The sequence below is a fragment of the Ranitomeya imitator genome, chromosome 1 (genome assembly GCF_032444005.1).
Source record: "Ranitomeya imitator isolate aRanImi1 chromosome 1, aRanImi1.pri, whole genome shotgun sequence".
Taxonomy (NCBI): domain Eukaryota; kingdom Metazoa; phylum Chordata; class Amphibia; order Anura; family Dendrobatidae; genus Ranitomeya; species Ranitomeya imitator.
The window spans coordinates 820,966,123-820,992,113 of NC_091282.1; the positions used below are offsets into that span (position 1 = coordinate 820,966,123).

The window sequence follows — 25,991 nt, forward strand, 5'->3', positions numbered from 1 at the left end:
GATGCCAGTGTCCGTGTGTCCGTGTTTGTAATACCTGTGGCTCACGTGTGACAACCGCGTGCCACCCGTGTGCCACATCAGTACCACATGCATGGGCACCAGGGAAGAAACAGTACAGTAAGCACTGTTCCCCAGCGTTGGGTGCTGAAGATCGCTATCATCATTCTCCCCTGCTCTACCGTCAATCAGCGCAAGCAAGGGAGAATGATGAGAATTATATTCAAGTGATAACAATGACAGCAGGCGGCTAATTTTGGGACTATTAACCTACACCTGCTGCCGCTAACAACAGTGACAGCAGAAACAACTGACAGGCATATTCCTCATCCGTCGCCTGCGCTATCAATAAATAAATGAAAAAAAACGGCATGGGTTCCCCTGTATTTATTTAACCAGCCAGGTAAAACTGACAGCTGGGGGCTTCAAGCCTCAGCTGCCAGAGTTAGCAAGGCTGGATATCAAGAATAGAGGGGTGCCCATAGTGTTTTTTAAAATTATTTAAATACATAATTTCACAAAACGGCGTGGGGTCCCCCAATTCTTGACAACAGCCTTGTTAAAGCTGAAAGCTGGGGGCTTGTATTCTCAGTCTGGTTAAAGGCCATAGATAATGTAACCATTTTTGGACCAGGTGTAGGAGGTCAAACATTTGGGACCGGGGAGGTTTGTCACTGCAATAGGCCCAATGGTGCATCCATTGCGCCCTGACAGTCAGAGTCATTCCTAAGCGTGACAAGATCTCATCTGTTCACTTGGTGTTCTCTTTTGCATCCTGCAAGGCCAGGTCATAATAGGCCTTCTGTGGTTCTCCTGTTAAATATGGTGCCAGATCCTCCACCCACTCCGCCGAAGGTTATTTGTCCCATTCCGCCACCCTTTCAAAAACTGCCAGGAACACCTTAACGTCATCACCCAGGGTCATCTTTTGTAATTCTCTTCTTACCGTCTACTTCACATGTGAGCCATCACTTGGATTTGCGGTTGGGGCGGTTGCCCTGCCACGGATCACCTCTGCCAGGAGTTCCATCTGCTGTTTATGCTGCTGCTGTCCAGGGCCAGTTTTAGGCAAAGTGGGACCTAAGCTAAAGTTTAAAATGGGGCCCCAAATGCTAACACATTGCACATCACACAGAAGCATTTCTGTGGTATTTACGTGCGCTGAGTTCAGGCCGCTAAACGAGCATGATCGACAATATTGAAGTCATTCGACGCTTGTTTCCCGACCTCTTTACACCAACTAAAAAAGAATGATGGGAGCAGAACAATCACTATTAGCTTAATCTGTCCCCATACAGTATCATGTTATCTGCAGCACATCTACAGTTTACACCGGCGATGTGCTGCTGAGAACAAGGATTTTTATTCTGTGATAAACAGTCCAATCACTCGATGAATATGCAGCATTTTGCTAGTTTAGTATAATACACCCCATAGTCTTCCATATATTATAATGTGCCCCACAGTCCTCCATATTGTAAAATGCACACCCCATAGTCCTCATTATAATATAATGTGCCTCATAGTCCTCCATATAGTATAATACACTCCCCGTAGACCTCCATATAGTATAATACACTCCGCAAAAGTCCTCCATATAGTATAATACACTCCCCATAGTCCTCCATATAGTATAATACACTCCCTATAGTCCTCCATATATTAAAATACACTCCTCAGTCCTCCATATAGTATTATACACTTCCCATAGTCCTCCATATAGTACACTGCTCACAAAAATAAAGGGAACACTTAAACAACAGAATCTAACTCCAAGTAAGTCAAACTTATATAATATAATGTAGCCCCCCCATAGAATATAATACAGCCCACCTCCCCATAGAAAATAATGTAGCCCCCCCATAGAATATAATACAGCCCACCTCCCCATAGAATATAATGTAGCCCCCCATAGAATATAATACAGCCCTCCTCCCCATAAAATATAATGTAGCCCCCATAGAATATAATACAGCCCACCTCCCCACAGAATATAATGTTTCCCCCCCCCCCGAGGATAGCCCCACAGTCCAGTACTCAATGATATATAAAAAAAAACAAAAAAGCACAATCCTCACCTCTCCTTGTGCCCCATGCTGCTCCAGGCTCTCCTCCGGTCTCAGCGGCTGCACTGCCCAGGCCCATCACACAACAAGTGAGCGATGAAGTGACGTCATTGCGCACCCGCAGTGTCAGAGGCAGAGGGGAATGATTGGAGAGGGAGCGTCATCTGATGCTCTTACAGCGCCCCAGAGTCCTGGTTCGTTGCAGTAATGTTATTCTTCCACCAGGGGGAGTGATGTTACGTCTGAAGGCAATGAAGGAGATCTTCTGTCCAGGTATCACAACCATTACATACACTTCACACTCCAGACCACCAGGGGGAGCAAAGGTTCTATCTACTAGGCCATTCCTCACAGTTAGGTAAAACTGGAAGTTGGAGGGAAAGTTAAAGGGACACTGTCACCTGAATTTGGAGGGAACAATCTTCAGCCATGGAGGCGGGGTTTTTGGGTGTTTGATTCACCCTTTCCTTACCCGCTGTCTGCATGCTGGCTGCAATATTGGATTGAAGTTCATTCTATGTCCTCCGTAGTACATGCCTGCACAAGGCAAGATTGCCTTGTGCAGGCATGTACTACGGAGGACATAGAATGAACTTCAATCCAATATTGCAGCCAGCATGCAGACAGCGGGTAAGGAAAGGGTGAATCAAACACCCAAAAACCCCGCCTCCATGGCTGAAGATTGTTCCCTCCAAATTCAGGTGACAGTGTCCCTTTAAGGAGTTCCTGGCTGGGGACCGACGAGGAAAGGTCTCCAGGTTGAGCTGGCAGGAGTGTTCTCCAGTCAGATCCAGACTGCGGTCTGAGGATGACGAGGGTACACGGAGCTGCGCCTGCATCCCATGCGGCAGCATCCCAGGAAAGGACATGAAGAGAATTGTGCTGTAGTGAGTGAGAAAAGAAGTCATAGCAACAGGAGTGAAACATCAGTGGGAGACCAGCTAGAAGCAGGCTGCCTCCATCTGAAGCACAGATCCGGTAGCCAGAACACCGAGGGAGTAAAGAGCTCTATGCCGTTACTTCAGAGACTGGCAGGACAGTTAATTCCACGTTAGCTGCCCGACCTTAATACCTAAGAAGACACGGTGGCTACTTGTGGGGGCCGGGGCGTCTCTAGGGTCCCTATAAAAAGCCTCAGGCCATCAGTCATACGGGTTTGTTCTATCCGACTACGGGGAACAGTGAGAGGAGTAATAACAGTGAGGACCTTATTGGAGCTTATGCAAGTAGGGACCTACTGTGTTACTGTGCGCTAGGGGAAGGCTATTGAATTCTTCCTGGATAAGGGGACTCTGGATTTGCCTTCAGACCGGCCGGACTCTGCCTGCCCTGTGGTCCCTACCCTGGACTGTGGATGTTGAAGCCTTCAGTAAAGGTAAAGAGACTGCAACCTTGTGTCCTCGTTATTCTCTGCGCCCTACAGCATTCACCATCTACCAACTACACTCTGGGAAGCCCTGGGGACACACTTCACCTGTGGGAAGTAATACCAACTAGCTGCCATAACATCACCCCAGTGGACCCCTAAGCAGCGTTGGTCACCCTGACCGAATACCACAGGTGGCGTCACGAACACTATCCTATAAACTGTTGTCCTTTTATTGGACGCCCCTCAAAGGGCCACGGACCGGGTCTAGCCACCGTGACATCCCATTCCCTGAACCGAGGGACCCGGTACCGAGTACCCCATTGCCCTGACGTGGGGGCGCTCCACTCTCTCCTCCATCATTGCTTTGAACTGTACCGGCGTCATTATGACACCGGTATAGTTCAATGCGGCGGCGGTGGGGGGAGTCGGTGCTGGCGGCAGGCGGGCCTCCCTGACCCATGGGCCCCATAGCAGCTGCGTGATGTGCCGCTATTAGCAGAACGCCACTGGCTGAGGGCCCCTGGGGGAGCGGGGGCCCTAGGCAGCTGCCTGGTCGGCCTGCCGCTAACGCAGGCCCTGCTGCTGCCATATATGTTGCTGTTGGAAATTAACCTGCACCAGTTGCTTTATCAATTCCTCCATGTTGTCCACGTTTGCTGCTGAAGTTGCTTTCACCCAGGACATGCAGTATCTCTGCGGCAGTCACACTGCTCCTTGGGATTCGTGGACGTGCTTCTAGTACCAATTGTAGGGTTTTACTCATTCAGCTGCGGTTTGAAATAGGCACAGGAAGCGGTTTTCAAAAAATGTCCAGTCAGGTTTATTAGCGCCATAAACCTGCTTAAGCATAAGCAAACAAAAGTGAAAACAGTTCTACCAGCTCAGGTCAGTGTCTTTAGCAAACACACTGAAGCCCTCCACACCTCCAGTCACAGACACTGAATGAGACATTCAGACTCCATTTTATTTGCCAAACCATGCCCCTGGGGGTAGGGATATTTGAGAGTTAGTTCCCACCCATCTCTTCTGACTGCTCGTAAAACCAGGCCCTGGAGTGTCCCAAATAACTCTCTCAACACTATATGTGCTGGAGCATGCTTCCGTGCTCACATCACCACACCTACCAACCGCAATGATACATATCTCCCCTCAAGGATGTCCGGCGGCCATCTTACAACTGTAAAACGGTTAAATGAAGTGATATGTGGATGAACATGTGACATTTCTCTACAATATGCTCATTTCTTGCAGTTGTTTTGTGGCGCTTTTCCAGATTTCAGGTGGCGTCTACCTGAAAAATATGTGATGTGCACATATCCTTAGTGATTCTTGTAGCGAGCACTGTCCATGAATGGAAATACAGGAAAGATATACACTGTGTGCGGAATTATTAGGCAAGTTGTATTTTGGAGGATTATTTTTATTATTGATCAACAACTTTTTTCTCAATCAACCCAAAAGACTCATAAATATCAAAGCTTAATATTTTTGGAAGTTGGAGTGTTTTTTTTTTAGATTTGAATATCTTAGGAGGAAATCTGTTTGTACAGGTAACTATTAGGCCGGGGTCACACTAGAGAGTTTTACGGACGTATGAGAGGCGCAAAAACTACGCATTGCACATGGACCAATGTTTCTCTATGGGGCAGCTTCTATCTGCCGTATATTTCTCTGTCATATTTTATGGGCGTAGAAAATCGCAGCATGCTGCGTTTGTCAGCATATTGCGCAAAAAATACGCCAATGAAAGTCTATGGGGGCGAGAAATACACGGATTACACATGGACCATCAGTGTGACTTGCGAGAAATACGCACCGGTGTTGTAGAGAAAAGCCGGCAATTCAGCGGAGTGTACAGTAAAATCACACTGACAGGTTAGAATAGAACAGATAAAATTAATGTCTACACATAGTATAGGGAGATATATATACATGTCAGTGAGACATATATTATATATATATATATATATATATATTTCATACAGCGCTAGATAGCAGAAAAGCCGGTAATTCAATTGCCGGCTTTTGCTATCTCCTTCCCAAACCCTGGAAGATGTGCCTATTCTGGCACTTGGCCACTCTCTTCCCAGTCCCCTGTAGCAGTGGGATATGGGGTAATAAAGGGTTAATGCCACCTTGCTATTGTAAGGTGACATTAAGCCTGGTTAATGATGGAGAGATGTCAATAAGACACCTATCCATTATTAATCCAATAGTAGTAAATGGTTAATAAAACACACACACCTTAGGAATAAAGTATTTTAATGAAATAAAGACACAGGGTGTTGTAATAGTTTATTATACTCTTAATCCAAATGACGACCCTTGTTCTGTAAAAAAGGAAAAATAAAAAAAAGCATAACCTCATATGAACTCAAGCGTGAGAAAATATTCAGAAAAATTCCCACGCTATATGAGTTTATGCGAGCAGGGGGCGCAGCACCGCAAGTCTAGGTAGCTACGTTCCCCTGCTTTCAATTCAATCCCCAGTTTTTACAGGCAGGAGCACAGCTGCATTAGCAGGCTCCTGCTTGTAAAATTAATTAACCCCTTCAGATGGATTTACATCGCGGGACATGACTGTAACGGCGGAAAGTTATGGGATATTGTTGTTTTTTTATTTTTCCTTTTTCACAGAACGAGGGTCATCATTTGGATTAAGAGTATAATAAACTATTACAACACCCTGTGTCTTTATTTCATTACAATACTTTATTCCTAAGGTGTGTGTTTTATTAACCATTTACTACTATTGGAATAATAATGGATAGGTGTCTTATTGACATCTCTCCATTATTAACCAGGCTTAATGTCACCTTACAATAGCAAGGTGGCATTAACCCTTTATTACCTCATATCCCACTGCTACAGGGGAGTGGGAAGAGAGAGGCTAAGTGCCAGAATAGGCGCATCTTCCAGATGTGCCTTTTCTGGGGTGGCTGGGGGCAGATGTTTTTAGCCAGGGGGACCAATAACCATGGTCCCTCTCTAGGCTATTAATATCTACCCTCAGTCACTGGCTTTCCCACTCTGGCGGAGAAAATTGCACGGGAGCCCACGCCAGTTTTTTCTGCGATTTAACCCTTTATTTTAACAGCTAGAGCACCCAAATTTTGCACAGACACACTACTAATATTAGTAATGAGGAATATGCAAAAAAAGGGATACAGCAAGAGCACAAGAAGAGGATTCAGAGATCCTCCAAAAAATAGAAAAAAAACAGCAAAACAAGGCAGGGCTTCTTACCTGCCTAGGCCTCTAAACAAATGCACTATCAGGATGCAGTGGACCCATGTGGTTAAGATGGAGACAACACAGGTGCAGCATAACCGATGAGGCAGCCACTCTCAACCTACCAAACTAATGGAGGGGGTGGCTGCTTGGCACAATGCTGCACATAAAAGACTTGTATGTGGCACTGTTCACACAATGGAGATGCACAGCATCCAGGCAAGCCTAGTAGTGACACCCTTCTATTAGATCAGGCGGGCCTGCCCAGCGCTTTTTTTATATATTTTTTTTGTGTTTTTTGCACTTTTCTTCGGGGTGCAGTTGGGCCCATTCTTGTAAACTGTGGTGTCTGTTCACATGGGGTGCATTTGGATAGCGCTGGGCAGGCCCGCCTGATCTAATAGAAGGGTGTCACTACTAGAGGCCTAGGCAGGTAAGAAGCTCTGCCTTGTTTTGCTGTTTTTTTTTAAAAAAAGGGATTCGAAAAGGTTTACTGTATGTAAATCATGTCTCATATCATGTCGGGTTTGGGAAGGAGATAGCAAAAACCGGCAATTGAATTACCAGCTTTTCTGCTATCTAGCGCTGTATGAAATATAAATATATGTATATATGTGTCTCACTGACATATATATATATATATATATATAGACGGTATATATGTTTTCACGAATATTTGAGCCCAAGGATCCATTCTATGTCCATTTTGCAAGCCGGCGAGAAAATCTCGCTGTACGGATTCCATACGGATAACATACGGAGTATGACATGCGTAAAATACGCTGCTACACCCTGCCTACGGTTGACATACGGATCACTGTCTTGGGATCATTTCTGCATATTACGCATGTAAAATACGGACTGTATTTCCCTGTGCTGAGTGTGACTCCGGCCTTACTGTGCAGAATTATTAGGCAACTTAATAAAAAACCAAATTTATTCCCATCTCACTTTTTTATTTTCACCAGGTAAACCAATATAACTGCATAAAATTTAGAAATAAACATTTCTGACACGCAAAATCAAAACCCCCCAAAATTAGTGACCAATAGAGCCACCCTTCTTTATGATGACACGCAACAGCCTTCCATCCATAGATTCTGTCAGTTGCTTGATCTGTTTATGATCAACATTGCGTGCAGCAGCCACCACAGCCTCCCAGACACTTCCGAGAGGTGTACTGTTTTCCCTCCCTGTAGATCTCACATTTTATGAGGGACCACAGTGTTGTGAATTCTGTGGCAGAGCTCCCTCCTGTGGTCACAAGTGGTACTTCGGCTGATTCTCTCTGGGAGCTTCCGTTTGTGGAGGAAACTGGTACTGCTGCTTCTGAGTTTCCTTCCTCAGGTGATCTGGTGAGGTCGTTAGGTGCTTCTCTACTTAACCCCACCTAATGCTTTGATTCATGCTTCCTGTCAATGTTCCAGTGTTGGACTTGTGTTTCTCTGGATCATTCCTGTGGCCTGCTGCTCTGCATAGCTAAGTGCTTCTTTGCTATTTGTTGCTATTTTTTCTGTCCAGCTTGTCTATTTGTTTTGCTGGAAGCTCTGGGACGCAAAGGGTGTACCTCCGTGCCGTTAGTTCGGTACGGAGGGTCTTTTTGCCCCTTTGCGTGGTTTTCTTTAGGGTTTTGTGTAGACCGCAAAGTTATCTTTCCTATCCTCGTTCTGTCTAGAATATCGGGCCTCACTTTGCTGAATCTATTTCATCCCTACGTTTGTCTTTTCATCTTACTCACAGTCATTATATGTGGGGGGCTGCCTTTTCCTTTGGGGTATTTCTCTGAGGCAAGGTAGGCTTATTTTTTCTATCTTCAGGCTAGTTAGTTTCTCAGGCTGTGCCGAGTTGCATAGGTAGCGTTAGGCGCAATCCACGGCTGCCTCTAGTTGTGTTTGGAGAGGATCAGGGATTGCGGTCTGCAGAGTTCCCACGTCTCAGAGCTCGTTCTATTATTTTGGGTTATTGTCAGATCACTGTATGTGCTCTGACCTCCATGTCCATTGTGATACTGAATTGCCTTTCATAACAGTACAGGAAGCCAAAAGTACTAATGATTCTCAATAGAGGGAAAAAAGAAGTTCTGAGACCATTTTTTTTTCTTGGCTTTGTGTTTTGTCTTTTTTTTCCCCTAGACATTTGGGTGGTTCAGTACACAGGTGTAGCGATGGACATTAGAAGTCTGTCTTCATTTGTGGATCAGCTCTCGGCAAGAGTACAAAAGATTCAAGACACTATTGATCAGAAATCTATGTCAGAACCAAGAATTCCTATTCCTGATTTGTTTTTTGGAGATAGAACTAAGTTTCTGAGATTCAAAAATAATTGTAAGTTATTTCTGGCCTTGAAACCTCGTTCCTCTGGTGATCCAGTTCAACAGGTTTTGATTATTATTTCTTTTTTGCGCGGCGACCCTCAGGACTGGGCATTTTCTCTTGCGCCAGGAGATCCTGCATTAAGTAATATCAATGCGTTTTTCCTGGCACTCGGATTGCTGTACGATGAGCCTAATTCAGTGGATCAGGCAGAAAAGAATTTGCTGGCTCTTTGTCAGGGTCAGGATTTGATAGAGGTACATTGCCAGAAATTTAGAAAATGGTCAGTGCTCACTCAATGGAATGAATCTGCGCTGGCAGCTATGTTCAGAAAGGGTCTCTCTGAAGCCCTTAAGGATGTCATGGTGTGATTTCCTATGCCTGCTGGTTTGAATGAGTCTATGTCTTTGGCTATTCAGATCGGTCGACGCTTGCGTGAGCGTAAATCTGTGCACCATTTGGCGGTATTACCTGAGCTTAAACCTGAGCCTATGCAGTGCGATAGGACTTTGACCAGAGTTGAACGGCAAGAACACAGACGTCTGAATGGGCTGTGTTTCTACTGTGGTGATTCCACTCATGCTATCTCTGATTGTCCTAAGCGCACTAAGCGGTTCGCTAGGTCTGCCACCATTGGTACGGTACAGTCAAAATTTCTTCTGTCCGTTACCTTGATCTGCTCTTTGTCATCATATTCTGTCATGGCGTTTGTGGATTCAGGCGCTGCTCTGAATTTGATGGACTTGGAATATGCTAAGCGTTGTGGGTTTTTCTTGGAGCCCTTGCAGTGTCCTATTCCATTGAGAGGTATTGATGCTACACCTTTGGCCAAGAATAAGCCTCAATACTGGACCCAGCTGACCATGTGCATGGCTCCTGCACATCAGGAGGATATTCGCTTTCTGGTGTTGCATAATCTGCATGATGTGGTCGTGTTGGGGTTGCCATGGCTACAAGCCCATAATCCAGTATTGGATTGGAAATCCATGTCGGTGTCCAGCTGGGGTTGTCAGGGGGTACATGGTGATGTTCCATTTTTGTCAATTTCGTCATCCACCCCTTCTGAGGTTCCAGAGTTCTTGTCTGATTACCGGGATGTATTTGATGAGCCCAAGTCCGATGCCCTGCCTCCGCATAGGGATTGTGATTGTGCTATCAATTTGATTCCTGGTGGTAAATTCCCAAAAGGTCGACTGTTTAATTTATCCGTGCCTGAGCACACCGCTATGCACAGTTATGTGAAGGAATCCCTGGAGAAGGGGCATATTCGCCCGTTATCGTCGCCATTAGGAGCAGGGTTTTTTTTGTAGCCAAAAAGGATGGTTCGCTGAGACCTTGTATAGATTATCGCCTTCTTAATAAGATCACTGTTAAATTTCAGTACCCCTTGCCTTTGTTATCTGATTTGTTTGCTCGGATTAAGGGGGCTAGTTGGTTCACCAAGATTGATCTTCGTGGTGCGTATAATCTGGTGCGAATCAGGCGAGGCGATGAATGGAAAACTGCATTAAATACGCCCGAGGGTCATTTTGAGTATCTAGTGATGCCATTCGGACTTGCCAATGCTCCATCAGTGTTTCAGTCCTTTATGCATGACATCTTCCGAGAGTACCTGGATAAATTCCTGATTGTGTACTTGGATGACATTTTGATCTTCTCGGATGATTGGGAGTCTCATGTGAAACAGGTCAGAACGGTTTTTCAGGTCCTGCGTGCTAATTCTTTGTTTGTGAAGGGATCAAAGTGTCTCTTTGGTGTGCAGAAGGTTTAATTTTTGGGGTTCATCTTTTCCCCTTCTACTATCGAGATGGATCCTGTTAAGGTCCAAGCCATCCATGACTGGACTCAGCCGACATCTCTGAAAAGTCTGCAAAAGTTCCTGGGCTTTGCTAATTTTTATCGTCGCTTCATCTGCAATTTTTCTAGTATTGCCAAACCATTGACTGATTTGACCAAGAAGGGTGCTGATTTGGTTAATTGGTCTTCTGCTGCTGTGGAAGCTTTTCAAGAGTTGAAGCGTCGTTTTTCTTCTGCCCCTGTGTTGTGTCAACCTGATGTTTCTCTTCCGTTCCAGGTCGAGGTTGATGCTTCTGAGATTGGAGCAGGGGCTGTTTTGTCGCAGAGAGCTTCTGATTGTTCAGTGATGAAACCATGCGCTTTTTTTTCCAGGAAGTTTTCGCCTGCTGAGCGGAATTATGATGTGGGCAACCGAAAGTTGCTGGCCATGAAGTGGGCATTCGAGGAGTGGCGTCATTGGCTTGAAGGAGCTAAGCATCGCGTGGTGGTATTGACTGATCATAAGAACCTGACTTATCTCGAGTCTGCTAAGCGTTTGAATCCTAGACAGGCTCGTTGGTCGCTGTTTTTCGACCGTTTTGACTTTGTGATTTCGTACCTTCCGGGCTCTAAAAATGTGAAGGCGGATGCTCTGTCTAGGAGTTTTGTGCCCGACTCTCCGGGTTTATCTGAGCCGGCGGGTATCCTCAAGGAAGGAGTAATTGTGTCTGCCATCTCCCCTGATTTGCGGCGGGTGCTGCAAACATTTCAGGCTAATAAACCTGATCGTTGTCCAGCGGAGAAACTGTTTGTCCCGGATAGGTGGACAAATAAAGTGATCTCTGAGGTTCATTGTTCGGTGTTGGCTGGTCATCCTGGAATCTTTGGTACCAGAGAGTTAGTGGCTAGATCCTTTTGGTGGCCATCTCTGTCGCGGGATGTGCGTTCTTTTGTGCAGTCCTGTGGGATTTGTGCTCGGGCTAAGCCCTGCTGTTCTCGTGCCAGTGGGTTGCTTTTGCCCTTGCCAGTCCCGAAGAGACCTTGGACACATATCTCTATGGATTTTATTTCAGATCTTCCCGTCTCTCAAAAGATGTCAGTCATTTGGGTGGTCTGTGATCGCTTTTCTAAGATGGTCCATTTGGTACCCTTGTCCAAGTTGCCTTCCTCCTCTGATTTGGTGCCATTGTTCTTCCAGCATGTGGTTCGTTTGCATGGCATTCCAGAGAATATCGTTTCTGACAGAGGTTCCCAGTTTGTTTCGAGGTTTTGGCGAGCCTTTTGTGGTAGGATTGGCATTCACTTGTCTTTTTCCTCGGCTTTTCATCCTCAGACTAATGGCCAGACCGAACGAACTAATCAGACCTTGGAAACCTATCTGAGATGCTTTGTTTCTGCCGATCAGGATGACTGGGTGTCCTTTTTGCCTTTGGCTGAGTTCGCCCTTAATAATCGGGCCAGCTCGGCTACCTTGGTTTCGCCATTTTTCTGCAATTCTGGGTTCCATCCTCGTTTCTCTTCAGGACAGGTTGAGTCTTCGGACTGTCCTGGTGTGGATACTGTGGTGGACAGGTTGCAGCAGATTTGGACTCATGTAGTGGACAATTTGACCTTGTCCCAGGAGAAGGCTCAACGTTTCGCTAATCGCAGACGCCGTGTGGGTCCCCGACTTCGTGTTGGGGATCTGGTTTGGTTATCTTCTCGTCATATTCCTATGAAGGTTTCCTCTCCGAAGTTTAAACCTCGTTTCATTGGTCCTTATAGGATTTCTGAGGTTATTAATCCTGTATCTTTTCGTCTGACCCTCCCAGATTCTTTTTTCATACATAACGCCTTCCATAGGTCATTGTTGCGGAGATACGTGGCACCTATGGTTCCATCTGTTGACCCTCCTGCCCCGGTTTTGGTGGAGGGGGAATTGGAGTATATTGTGGAGAAGATTTTGGATTCTCGTGTTTCAAGACGGAAACTCCAGTATCTGGTTAAATGGAAGGGTTATGCTCAGGAGGATAATTCCTGGGTTTTTGCCTCTGATGTCCATGCTCACGATCTTGTTCGTGCCTTTCATGTGGCTCATCCTGGTCGGCCTGGGGGCTCTGGTGAGGGTTCGGTGACCCCTCCTCAAGGGGGGGGTACTGTTGTGAATTCTGTGGCAGAGCTCCCTCCTGTGGTCACAAGTGGTACTTCGGCTGATTCTCTCTGGGAGCTTCCGTTTGTGGAGGAAACTGGTACTGCTGCTTCTGAGTTTCCTTCCTCAGGTGATCTGGTGAGGTCGTTAGGTGCTTCTCTACTTAACCCCACCTAATGCTTTGATTCATGCTTCCTGTCAATGTTCCAGTGTTGGACTTGTGTTTCTCTGGATCATTCCTGTGGCCTGCTGCTCTGCATAGCTAAGTGCTTCTTTGCTATTTGTTGCTATTTTTTCTGTCCAGCTTGTCTATTTGTTTTGCTGGAAGCTCTGGGACGCAAAGGGTGTACCTCCGTGCCGTTAGTTCGGTACGGAGGGTCTTTTTGCCCCTTTGCGTGGTTTTCTTTAGGGTTTTGTGTAGACCGCAAAGTTATCTTTCCTATCCTCGTTCTGTCTAGAATATCGGGCCTCACTTTGCTGAATCTATTTCATCCCTACGTTTGTCTTTTCATCGTACTCACAGTCATTATATGTGGGGGGCTGCCTTTTCCTTTGGGGTATTTCTCTGAGGCAAGGTAGGCTTATTTTTTCTATCTTCAGGCTAGTTAGTTTCTCAGGCTGTGCCGAGTTGCATAGGTAACGTTAGGCGCAATCCACGGCTGCCTCTAGTTGTGTTTGGAGAGGATCAGGGATTGCGGTCTGCAGAGTTCCCACGTCTCAGAGCTCGTTCTATTATTTTGGGTTATTGTCAGATCACTGTATGTGCTCTGATCTCCATGTCCATTGTGAAACTGAATTGCCTTTCATAACACCACAGGTTATCTATGGGGTTCAGTTCAGGTGAACAAGGGGCCATGTCATTATTTTTTTCTTCTTTGAGAACTTTACTGGCCAGCAGGGCCGTATTTAGAGTTTCTGCTGCCCTAGGCACTTTTAGTGCTGCCTCCCCCTTTGGTGAGTATAACACTATCGGCAGTGACTTTGGCAAAAATCGCTGATGTGAAAGTCGCCTTTTGCAGCAGATCCGACAGTTTTTCCGCATCTGCCGCGTAATGGATCACTTAGGGCAACACTGCATTCGGCCTCATTCATTCCCTATGGGACTTACAGACATGTGCGGCACTTGCGGTTTTGCCGCCATCCGGCAAATGCGGTACTTGCAGCAATGAGAAAAAACACTACTAGCAGTGTTTTATGTATCATCGTAAGTGCAAAACCGCAATTGCCGCACATGTTCGCAAGTAGCCATCACTACCTGTCCCTGCACCTTGCTAGCTCATCCCTATCCAACCCTCCCTGACCTATAACTACACTATAAAGCTTCAGAAAAGCAATTTATTAACTGACATATTCCTATGATAATGAGGGCTCTAGGCTACGGCGTAGACTGGGACGGGCAGTGTCCGGGTCTCCATCCTCTCTGTGCACACCCTCAGTCCCTGCCTCACTGCCTGTGCACAGACCTCCCTCCACCGGACCCGGTAATCGCCGCTCGCAGTAGGATACCGGCAGAGGTGTATCTAGGGTTTCTGGCACCCGGGGAAAGAATTCATTTTGGTGCCCCCCCTCCGCCAAGGACATATGTGATTTGCACACTCAGTCATGTGCCCACGAGCTCCTCTCCCTAATGCTCTCAATGTTCAGTGAAAAACTAAGAGAAGCAGAAGAGAAGCTCGTTGTCACAGGACCATAAGAGTATGTGTCCACGTTCAGGATTGCATCAGGATTTGGTCAGGATTTTTCATCAGTATTTGTAAGCCAAAACCAGGAGTGGAACAATTAGGGTCTGTTTCCACGTGCAGGAAACGCTGCGTGTCTGACGCTGCATAGAGCCGCAACGTCAAACACGCAGCGTCCAGATGTTACAGCATAGTGGAGGGGATTTAATGAAATCCCGTCTCCACTATGCGTGGTAACACGCACGCGGTGGCCCTGCGACTCCGGACATGCTGCGCGTCTTTTCAGATCGCAGCATGTCCGTATATCTTGCGGCGACGCTGCGTCGCCGCAAGATATAGCACAGGGCGCTATGGTGGGGTGCGATGATGCCGGATGTGTGCTGTGAACACATCCGGCATCATCGCGTCCCAGAAAGGGGGCAGGGCTTACCGCAGAGCGGCTAAGCCGCTCCGGCGATACCGCCGGCCATCCTGAAAGTGGACACATAGCCTTAGAGGAAAACTATAATAGAAACATATGCACCACTTCTGTATTTATCACCCACTCCTGGTTTTGGCTACAAATACTGATGTAAAATACTGACCAAATCCTGATGCAATCCTGAACGTGGACACATACTCTAAGTCTGAAAATCGCATATGAGTGACGTGTCCATGTGACGACTACTGGAACTTGCAGAGCTGAATCCTGACATCGCAGCTTCTGAATTCTCACAACGCATGCACTGCACACTTTTAGGATTCTCCCTTGCCGGTGGACAGTCATGTCAGCACAAGTATGTGATTTGTATACTTCTGACCACATTCCGACTAGATGTGCCCGGCCTCGCTCAGTTCATTTTCATTGACGGAGGTCACGCATGTCTAGTCAGCACATGATCGCATTAATGTAAATCCCCAGCATGAGAGAATCCTGACAGCGTGCAGTGTGCACTGTGAGAATTCAGAAGTCTGCAGTCACAAAGAATGACTGCAGACTCATCACAAGCCTGGACATCCCCTTTAAAAGGGACTCTGTCACCTGAATTTGGAGGGAACAATTTTCAGCCATAGGGGCGGGGTTTTCGGGTGTTTGATTCACCCTTTCCTTACCCGCTGGCTGCATGCTGGCTGCAATATTGGATTGAAGCTCATTCTCTGTCCTCCATAGTACACGCCTGCACAAGGCAAGATTGCAGATTGTGCAGGTACAGTATGTACTACGGAGGACAGAGAATGAGCTTCAATCCAATATTGCAGCCAGCATGCAGCCAGCGGGTATGGAAAGGGTGAATCAAACACCCAAAAACCCCACCCCTATGGCTGAAAATTTTTCCCTCCAAATTCAGGTGACAGTGTCCCTTTAAATCTCCTAGCATATATAAAAACATGAGAGTTAGCATCACAAATAACATTTACATCCAGGTACCTGATAGATGACGTCGCCTCTGGAGCCGTTCTCCTTTTCTTCATCTTGTCCAGATCCCATGATGAGTTTTTTCTCATCCACAGCCGTCTCTGCAGACTTCCATCTTCGCCGCTCTTTTGCAGAAAGTCTCCACATGACGCCCTTAAAGATACAAGTGTCATTATAATGCTCCCAAATAAAAAATTGCCCCTCACTATATTGTCTGCACAAAGTATGACCCCCACACTGTCCCTCTTATGGTACATGCTCTTCACACTGACCTCTCCTTTCTATACCGGTCCCCTCTTCACACTGTCCTCTCACACTGTGTCCCCCTTATAGGGCCCAGTATTTATACTCCATATTTATACTCCATCCTCCCACACTGCGTTCATGCCTCCCCCATCCTCCCACCCTGCGTTCATGGCTCCCCCATCCTTCTCCCCTGCAAGCATGGCTCCCCCATCCTCCCACTCTGCGTTCATGGCTCCCCATCCTTCTCCCCTGCGTTCATGGCTCCCCCATCCTTCTCCCATGCGTTCATGGCTCCCCCATCCTCCCACTCTGCGTTCATGGCTCCCCATCCTTCTCCCCTGCGTTCATGGCTCCCCCATCCTTCTCCCCTGCGTTCATGGCTCCCCCATCCTCCCACCCTGCGTTCATGGCTCCCCCATCCTCCCACCCTGCGTTCATGGCTCCCCATCCTTCTCCCCTGCGTTCATGGCTCCCCCATCCTTCTCCCCTGCGTTCATGGCTCCCCCATCCTCCCACTCTGCGTTCATGGCTCCCCCATCCTCCCACTCTGCGTTCATGGCTCCCCATCCTCCCCTGCGTTCATGGCTCCCCATCCTTCTCCCCTGCGTTCATGGCTCCCCCATCCTCCCACCCTGCGTTCATGGCTCCCCCATCCTTCTCCCCTGCGTTCACGGCTCCCCCATCCTTCTCCCCTGCGTTCACGGCTCCCCATCCTTCTCCCCTGCGTGCACGGCTCCCCATCCTTCTCCCCTGTATGCACGGCTCCCCATCCTTCTCCCCTGCGTTCACTGCTCCCCATCCTTCTCCCCTGCGTGCACGGCTCCCCATCCTTCTCCCCTGCGTGCACGGCTCCCCATCCTTCTCCCCTGTGTGCACGGCTCCCCATCCTTCTCCCCTGTGTGCACGGCTCCCCATCCTTCTCCCCTGTGTGCACGGCTCCCCATCCTTCTCCCCTGTGTGCACGGCTCCCCATCCTTCTCCCCTGTATGCACGGCTCCCCATCCTTCTCCCCTGTATGCACGGCTCCCCATCCTTCTCCCCTGTATGCACGGCTCCCCATCCTTCTCCCCTGTATGCACGGCTCCCCATCCTTCTCCCCTGTGTGCACGGCTCCCCATCCTTCTCCCCTGTGTGCACGGCTCCCCATCCTTCTCCCCTGTGTGCACGGTTCCCATCCTTCTCCCCTGTATGCACGGCTCCCCATCCTTCTCCCCTGTGTGCACGGCTCCCCATCCTTCTCCCCTGTATGCACGGCTCCCCATCCTTCTCCCCTGTATGCACGGCTCCCCATCCTTCTCCCCTGTGTGCACGGCTCCCCATCCTTCTCCCCTGTGTGCACGGCTCCCCATCCTTCTCCCCTGTGTGCACGGCTCCCCATCCTTCTCCCCTGTATGCACGGCTCCCCATCCTTCTCCCCTGTATGCACGGCTCCCCTTCCTTCTCCCCTGTATGCACGGCTCCCCATCCTTCTCCCCTGTATGCACGGCTCCCCATCCTTCTCCCCTGTATGCACGGCTCCCCATCCTTCTCCCCTGTATGCACGGCTCCCCATCCTTCCCCCCTGTGTGCACGGCACCCCACTTTTTTTCCCTGTCATACTTACCTCTCACCGGCGCGCAGCACAGAACTTCCTGGCATCTCAGCGTCTTCCTTCCTGTCTTCAGCGGTCACATGGTAGCGCTAATTAAGGGTGATGAATATGCGCATATTCATCACCCTTAATGATCGGTACCATGTGACCGCTGAAGACAGGACGCGCTGCAGGCGCTGAGACGCAGTTGCAGCCACCGCTGGAGGAAGGTGAGTATTACGTCTTCAGGGAGGGAGGGAGGGAGGGGGGCGGGAAGGAGGGAGGAGGGGGGGGCGGGAAGGAGGGAGGGAGGAGGGGGGGCGGAAACTTGACCCCGGAGTTTTATAAAAAAATAAAAATAAAAAAAAAGAAAAAACCTAGCTCAAGGGCGCCCCCCCGCATCCCGCCGCCCTAGGCACGTGCCCTCAAGTGCCTAGTGGCAAATACGGCCCTGTTGACCCCGGAGTTTTATAAAAAAAAAAAATAAAAAAAAAGAAAAAACCTAGCTCAAGGGCGCCCCCCCGCATCCCGCCGCCCTAGGCACGTGCCCTCAAGTGCCTAGTGGCAAATACGGCCCTGCTGGCCAGCCACGCTGTGGAGTAGTTGGAGGCATGTGATGGAGCATTGTCCTGCATGAAAATCATGTTTTTCTTGAATGATACCGATTTCTTCCTGTACCACTGCTTGAAGAAGTTGTCTTCCAGAAACTGGCAGTAGGTCTGGGAGTTGAGCTTCACTCCATCCTCATCTCGAAAAGGTCCCACAAGTTCATCTTTGATGATACCAGCCCATGCCAGTACCCCACCTACACCTTCCTGGCGTCTGAGTCAGAGCGGAGCTCTCTGCCCTTTACTGATCCAGCCTCAGGCCAATCCATCTGGCCCATCAAGAGTCACTCATTTCATCAGTCCATAATACCGTTGAAAAGTCTTAAGATATTTCTTGGCCCAGTCTTGACATTTTATCTTATGTTTCTTGTTCAAAGTTGGTCGTTTTTCAGCCTTCCTTACCTTGGCCATGTCCCTGAGTATTGCACACCTTGTGTTTTTTGTTACTCCAGTAACGTTGCAGCTCTGAAATATGTCAAAACTGGTGGCAAATGGCATCTTGACAGCTTCACCCTTGATTTTCCTCAATTCATGGGCAGTTATTTTGCGCCTTTTTTGCCCAACACGCTTCTTGCGACCCTGTTGGCTATTTGCCATGAAATGCTTGATTGTTCGGTGATCACATTTCAAAAGTTTGGCAATTTCAAGACTGCTGCATCCCTCTGCAAGACATCTCACAATTTTGGACTTTTCAGAGCGAGTCAAATCTCTCTTCTTACCCATTTTGCCAAATGAAAGGAAGTTGCCTAATAATTAAGCACACCTTATATAGGGTTTCGATGTTATCAGACAACACCCCTCCTCATTACAGAGATGCACATCACCCGATTTACTTAATTGATAGTTGGCTCTCAAGCCTGAACAGCTTGGAGTAGGACAACATGTATAAAAAGTATCATGTGATCAAAATACAACTTGCCTAATAATTCTGCACACAGTGTATTTCTTTGTACCGTGTTAGCCAGTAGATAGAAAAGTCTCGTAAGCTTGTAATTTGTTACCATCTTTTCAGTTAGCCATTAAAAGGTATCAACCACTGAGGACTCTCAATTATAAATAATGTTCATGAATGGAAAGAAATGATGTAGATTCTGTAAACCTCTTCTGATTATGTGATACTCTCACCTATACAGGACTTGGTAGGCATTGAAGAGCTCTTGTGATAAATCATACAAGAGATCTTTGGATAGCTGACTAGTATTCCCAATCTGTACATTTATGTATTACAGTACGAGAGCCCTTCTTTCTTATGTTTTTTGTGTTTACTTTTTTAGTTCCTGAACATCTGTGCTGTTTTGTAACAATTTCCTTTCTTCAGACAGCATCTCTTGAGAAATCTAGTTTGTAGAATTCCATTCCTCTTGACTATTATGACTTGGACAAAGTTTTCTGGAGCTTAAAAATGCAGTTAGTTACTGTATAGCAGGGGTTTCAAACTCAGCTGGGTAAAAGGGCCGCAAATAGAAACAAATTGACATTGATGAGATGATGTCTTCAGTGATTCCATTTATTTTTTTTTCTATAAAACTTATTGATCACTTTTTTGTGTCAGGGTAATGAAAAAGTGAAAAAGATACAATTTTGGATATTTTTATATATTTTTATTGCATGAGTTTTTGGTAGTTTTATCGCTTGAGTAGTTCTCGTTAAATATTGAGTAGTTAGTGGTGAAATAATTTTCCAGACTTTATTTTGAAATGTTTTTAATTTTCACAATTTTTTGTTTACTTTTTTTGAAATTTGGGACTTTAACTATTGCTTGTCTGATTGTTGATCTAATATATTTTCGTTCTTCTCCAATATAGGATATTAGATCTGCTATACCCTGCTTATCTTTCGCCTTATAGTCTACTGTAGCTGGCTGACCCAAAGTCAATTTCTTGGCCTCATGTTGACATTGCAACTACCAGCATACTGCAGGGTAGCACGATTGCACGGTGGCAATATGCTTAAAACTGGACCCCCTCTATCAATTAACCATCTAGAAACCACTATCAGTATTGACATCAGTATCTAAGGGGTTAAATGGTCGATCAATGCTAATATTGATTGTCCCTCTGATGTCTTAGGAGCTCCAATACCCCGTGGGCCACAGAAGAGAGTGTCAAGGGACGCATGCTTGAGACCCCTGCTGTACACCCATAACGCACACCTATTATTAATGCTTTAAATTAATAGTGAACTTCAATCTTCTTCAGGAACATATTGATCTCCTCTCTCTATATAACTATTCATTTAGCTTTTTTCAATAATATCTCTCCCAAATTTGATCTAAACATTATTATCCGAGTGACTTTGATAAGCAAGAGATTTTACTTTATTGTAAAAACCAAATCGGAAAGATGAGCATGGAGCATGCTAGATGTAGATTATGTATTATGCTAAATATTAAATTGCACAGCATGTAAAGGCTAAGTAAGTATTGTCTTGTGTAAAGGTTATTTCTTAAGTTGTGAACAGTCTTAGGCTGCGTGCCCATGCTGAGGAATAGAAGCATTTTGGACGCAGTGCAATTTTGCTGCGTCTAGGACGCTGCCTTCTACGTTGCAAGCACAGTGGATAGGATTTATAGAAATCCTATCCACTGTGCTTCTATTTAACGCTGCGTAAACTCACCCGCGGTGCGGGTCTCTGAGCCACAGCATGTCAATTTCTGTGGATTTTGACCAATAGAATGTCAGTACATGCAGTAAATCCGCATCTACTGACAAACAAGTGGGGCAATTAGAGAGCAGCTTTTTAGACGCAGCGAAAATAAGAGTAAAAAAATGTCGCTATTCCTGATCGTGGCCATGTAACAAAATATATATTTTTTGTCAGTTGGAAAATGTCATGTACTTGATTATTTGCTCTGGGTTAGTTTTACTCACGCTACTGAGAGAACATTTGCCTTTCCTATATTTTGGCTGCGTACACAACACAAAACAAAAAAAGTGCCTGGTGTTGTTTGGACATGACCAGGACAGTCTTTCAATCTAATCACGGCAAGAAGTCAATGTGAAAACTATAAAGAACTGAAACGCAAAGAATTTTAGAAAAGTTTTAACTGTTTACATAGTTATAGGAATGATTTTACCATGTTTTTATTACAGTCTGGTTTACTTCTTTTCATGTAGTGATCCATGGCAAGATTTGGGGGCAAAAGACAATAGGTCAGGAGACACGTTATGACCTCCATATTAAACATGTTTACAGAAACAAGTTCCCTCTTGTGAATCAAGAATACATTTGGGTTTCTAACAAGTGTAATTGTCCTAAGCTTCAAGACCAAAAAGAATATATTATGATGCCTTCAAGACATGTGAACTATGAGCGCACTCTGAACCGAATCTTGCTTACCATCAATAGTTACATCAGACCCTGGTCACAACGCGAAGACTACCAGATGCAACGACTAAACAGTTTGTGCAGAGAATCCTCCTGAGACCTTTACACAACATCCTCTTTATTTTATACATGCAAACAGAAAAAAAACAAGAAATCCAAAGTCATCAAAAATAAGAACTGTAATGCTCAAGGCAGAAGGGAATCCAATGAAAACTATATGTATGACTGAAAGTACCTGTAATCACACGCACTTAGGACACTGTAGGCCTGAACTGTCTGACTTAATATAAAAATTATAGAATTTCTTTACTAATCCATTAAAAATGCCGAGCTATGAGCAGCGTTCATGCCAATAACCCTCTTGAACTTAAAGTATGGGGTATAAGACATCTAGTCCTGGGTTCTAGAAAAGGGAATCTGGATCGCATTTAGGTTGCACTCTCGTAGCCTAAAAGGGTTAAATGAGGGTTTCACTTTCTCAGCATTTTTGATGGATTAGTAAATTACTGCTGTGTGTTCCCCTATATTTTTAGTTTCAGGTGATACCAAATGCAATAGAAAGATGTAAAGAAAAGGATGCCTGCCATCACTCTAAAACTATCACATAGGAATATATGTAAAGTGAGTGAGTGGACAATAAGCTTAGGAACCCATTCTGAAAAATATAGTAGATTTAAAGAAAATACTGTAGGTAGATATCATTATTGGAGAATTGAGCATGTGACACACTAAATTAATTTAACTATAATTTTAATATATGTAAATCATTTGTATCTGTAGATCTACAACTATACATTAGCTTATTCTGATAATAGCCAATAAAATGACTGTCCATGCTTCAGATTATCATCAGTTGATTATGATGTCATTGCATAAATATTACATCATAAAATAATTATAACATCATCAGTTGATTATGACATCAAATTATTATGAAATTATCAGTTAATTATGACATAATCAAATAAATATGATATCGTCAAATGATTATGACATCATCAGTTGATTATAACATCATCAAATAAATATCTATATATATATAATTGTCCAAGGGGTTCTTCCGTCTGTTTGTCTGTAACTAACTTCCGTAACGAAAATCCTGCGCTGCTGATTGGTCGCGGCCGGCCGGGCGCGACCAATCAGCGACAGGCTTAGTCCGGCCGCGAATTGGCCCCTCCCTACTTTCCTCAAGTCAGTGCCCCCACCCTACTCCCCTCCAGTCAGCGCCAGTGTGTCGCCCCATCCCGGAACAACCTTTACTATAGATGCTGCTTATGCAGCATCAATAGTAAAAAGATATAATGTCCACCGACGTCCACCGATGCACGCGATGATGCCGCCAGCTTCCGTTCCCAGTGATGCATTTCGAAATTACCCAGATGACTTAGCAGTCTCGCGAGACCGCTAAGTCATCTGGGTAATTTCTCAATTCATCACTGGGAACGGAAGCAGGCGGCCGCATCGCGCGCATCGGGACAGCTTCGGTGGATGCCGGAGGGTGAGTGTATAACTTTTTTTTAACAGGGATATGGTACCCACACTGCTATATACTACGTGGGCTGTGTTAAATACTATGTGGGCTGTGTTATACTGTATACTACGTGGGCTGTGCTATATATTACGTGGGCTGTGTTATATACTGCCTGGCTGCTATATACTACGTGGGCAGTGTTTTATACTGCATGGGCTGTGTTATATACTACGTGGCCTGTGTTATATACTGCGTGGCCTGTGCTATATATTATGTGGGCTGTGCTATATATTACATGGGCTGTGTTATATACTATGTGGCTGCTATATGTTACGTGGCTGCTATATACTACATGGCTGTCCTATATACTACGTGGCTGTGCTAAGCGCCATGTAAATACATGCATACATACATATTCTAGAATACCCGATGCGTTAGAATCGGGCCACCATCTAGTTACATCATAAGTTGATTATGACATTATCAAATAATCACATGATCAGTTAATTATGTCATCATTGAATAATTATGACATCATCTGTTGATTATGACATCATCAGTTGATTATAACATCATTGAATAATTATAACATCATCATTTTGTTATGACATCATAAAATCATTATGACATTAATGACATCATTATTAAGTAACTGTGTCATAATCATAATTATGACATCATATGTTTATTATGACACTAGATGGTAGCCAGATTCTAACGCATCGGGTATTCTAGAATATCTATGTAGTTTATTTATGAAGATTTTAGAATAATACATTGAATACACAGGATTCGGCCAGCCACGACCAATTAGCGAAGTGTGGTTCAAATCCCGCACCAATTCGTGGCCGGACTGCGCCTGTTGCTGATTGTTCGCGGCTGGCCACGTAGTATATAGCACAGCCACGTAGTATATAACAGCCCACGTAGTATATTGCACAGCCACGTAGTATATTGCACAGCCCACGTAGTATATTGCACAGCCCACGTAGTATATTGCACAGCCCACGTAGTATATTGCACAGCCCATGTAGTATATTGCACAGCCCACGTAGTATATTGCACAGGCCACATAGTATATTGCACAGCCCATGCAGTATATTGCACAGGCCATGTAGTATATTGCACAGACCATGCAGTATATTGCACAGCCCACGTAGTATATTGCACAGCCCACATAGTATATTGCACAGCCCACATAGTATATTGCACAGCACACGTAGTATATTGCACAGCCCACATAGTATATTGCACAGCCCACGTAGTATATTGCACAGCCCACGTAGTATATTGCACAGCCCACATAGTATATTGCATAGCCCATGTGGTATATTACACAGGCAACGCAGTATATTGCACAGCCCACGCAGTATATTGCACAGGCCACGTAGTATATTGCACAGCCCAAGTAGTATATTGCACAGCCTATTGCACAGCCCACATAGTATATTGCACAGCCCACGTAGTATATTGCACAGCCCACGTAGTATATTGCACAGCCAACGTAGTATATTGCACAGCCCACGTAGTATATTGCACAGCCCACGCAGCATATTGCACAGCCCACGCAGTATATTGCACAGCCCACGCAGTATATTGCACAGCCAACGTAGTATATAGCACAGCCCACGTAGTATATTGCACAGCCCACGTAGTATATTGCACAGCCCATGTAGAAATGTTAAAAAAAAAATGTAAATAAAAAATAGTTATATACTCACCTTCCGTTGGCCCCCGGATCATGGCGAAGCGGTTACCGATGCTCCTCGCGCGCTCCGGTCTCAAGAGTGCATTGCGGTCTCACGAGATGATGACGTAGCGGTCTCGTGAGACCGCTACGTCATCATCTTGCGAGATCGCAATGCATGGAGTGGTCACCGGAGCGTCGCAAGGAGCGGGAAAGGCCTGTTCTGGATCCGAGGGGCAGACGGACGGTGAGTATATAATGATTTTTTAATTTTTTTATTATTTGTAACATTAGATCTTTTTACTATTGATGCTGCATAGGCACACAGGGTTAATAGCAGTATTAACGGAGTGCGTAACACCGCGGCATAACGCGGTCCCTTAGCGCTGCCATTAACCCTGTGTGAGCGCTGACTGGAGGGGATTATGGAGCGAGCACTGACTGCGGGGAGGAAGGAGCCGCCATTTTGCCACCAGACTGTGGCGGTCGCTGATTGGTCGTGGCTGTTTTGCCGAGACCAATCAGCGACTTGGATTTCCATGACAGACAGAGGCCGCGACCAATGAATATCCGTGACAGACAGACAGAAGGACAGAAAGACAGAAGTGACCCTTAGACAATTATATAGTAGATTATCATGTAATTATGACATTGTCAGTTGATTATTGCATTATTGAATAATTGTGATATAATCAGTTGATTATGACATCATTGAATAATTATGACATCATTGGATCATTATGACATCATTGAATAAATATGATATTCATCAAATTATTATGGCATCATTAAATATTTATGACATCAGTTGATTATGACATAATCGAAAGAATATGACATCATCAAATAATTATTACATCATTAGTTGATTATGACATTATCAAATAATTATGACATTATCAGTTGATTATTTCTTCATTGAATAATTATGACATCATCTGCTATGACATCATCAGTTGATTATAACATCATTGAATAATTATAGCATCATCATTTTGTTATGACATCATTGAGTAACTGCAGGAATTAAGTACAGTCATTGACAGACCATTATTTTTAACTAGATGGCGGCCCGATTCTAATGCATCGGGTATTCTAGAATATGCATGTCCACGTAGTATATTGCCC

General features: G+C 45.5%; 1 protein-coding gene across 1 annotated transcript in view; it reads left to right on the forward strand.

The window, feature by feature from the left end:
* ADAMTSL5 (ADAMTS like 5) overlaps positions 1–22,500 on the forward strand; it is a 207,308-nt gene extending 184,808 nt beyond the window's left edge. The window contains exon 12 of the mRNA XM_069736430.1: positions 21,495–22,500. Within this exon, the coding sequence (XP_069592531.1) occupies positions 21,495–21,802 (308 nt within the window). The 3' untranslated portion in view covers positions 21,803–22,500. The remainder of the gene's footprint in view (positions 1–21,494) is intronic.
* The last annotated feature ends 3,491 nt before the right edge of the window (positions 22,501–25,991 follow it).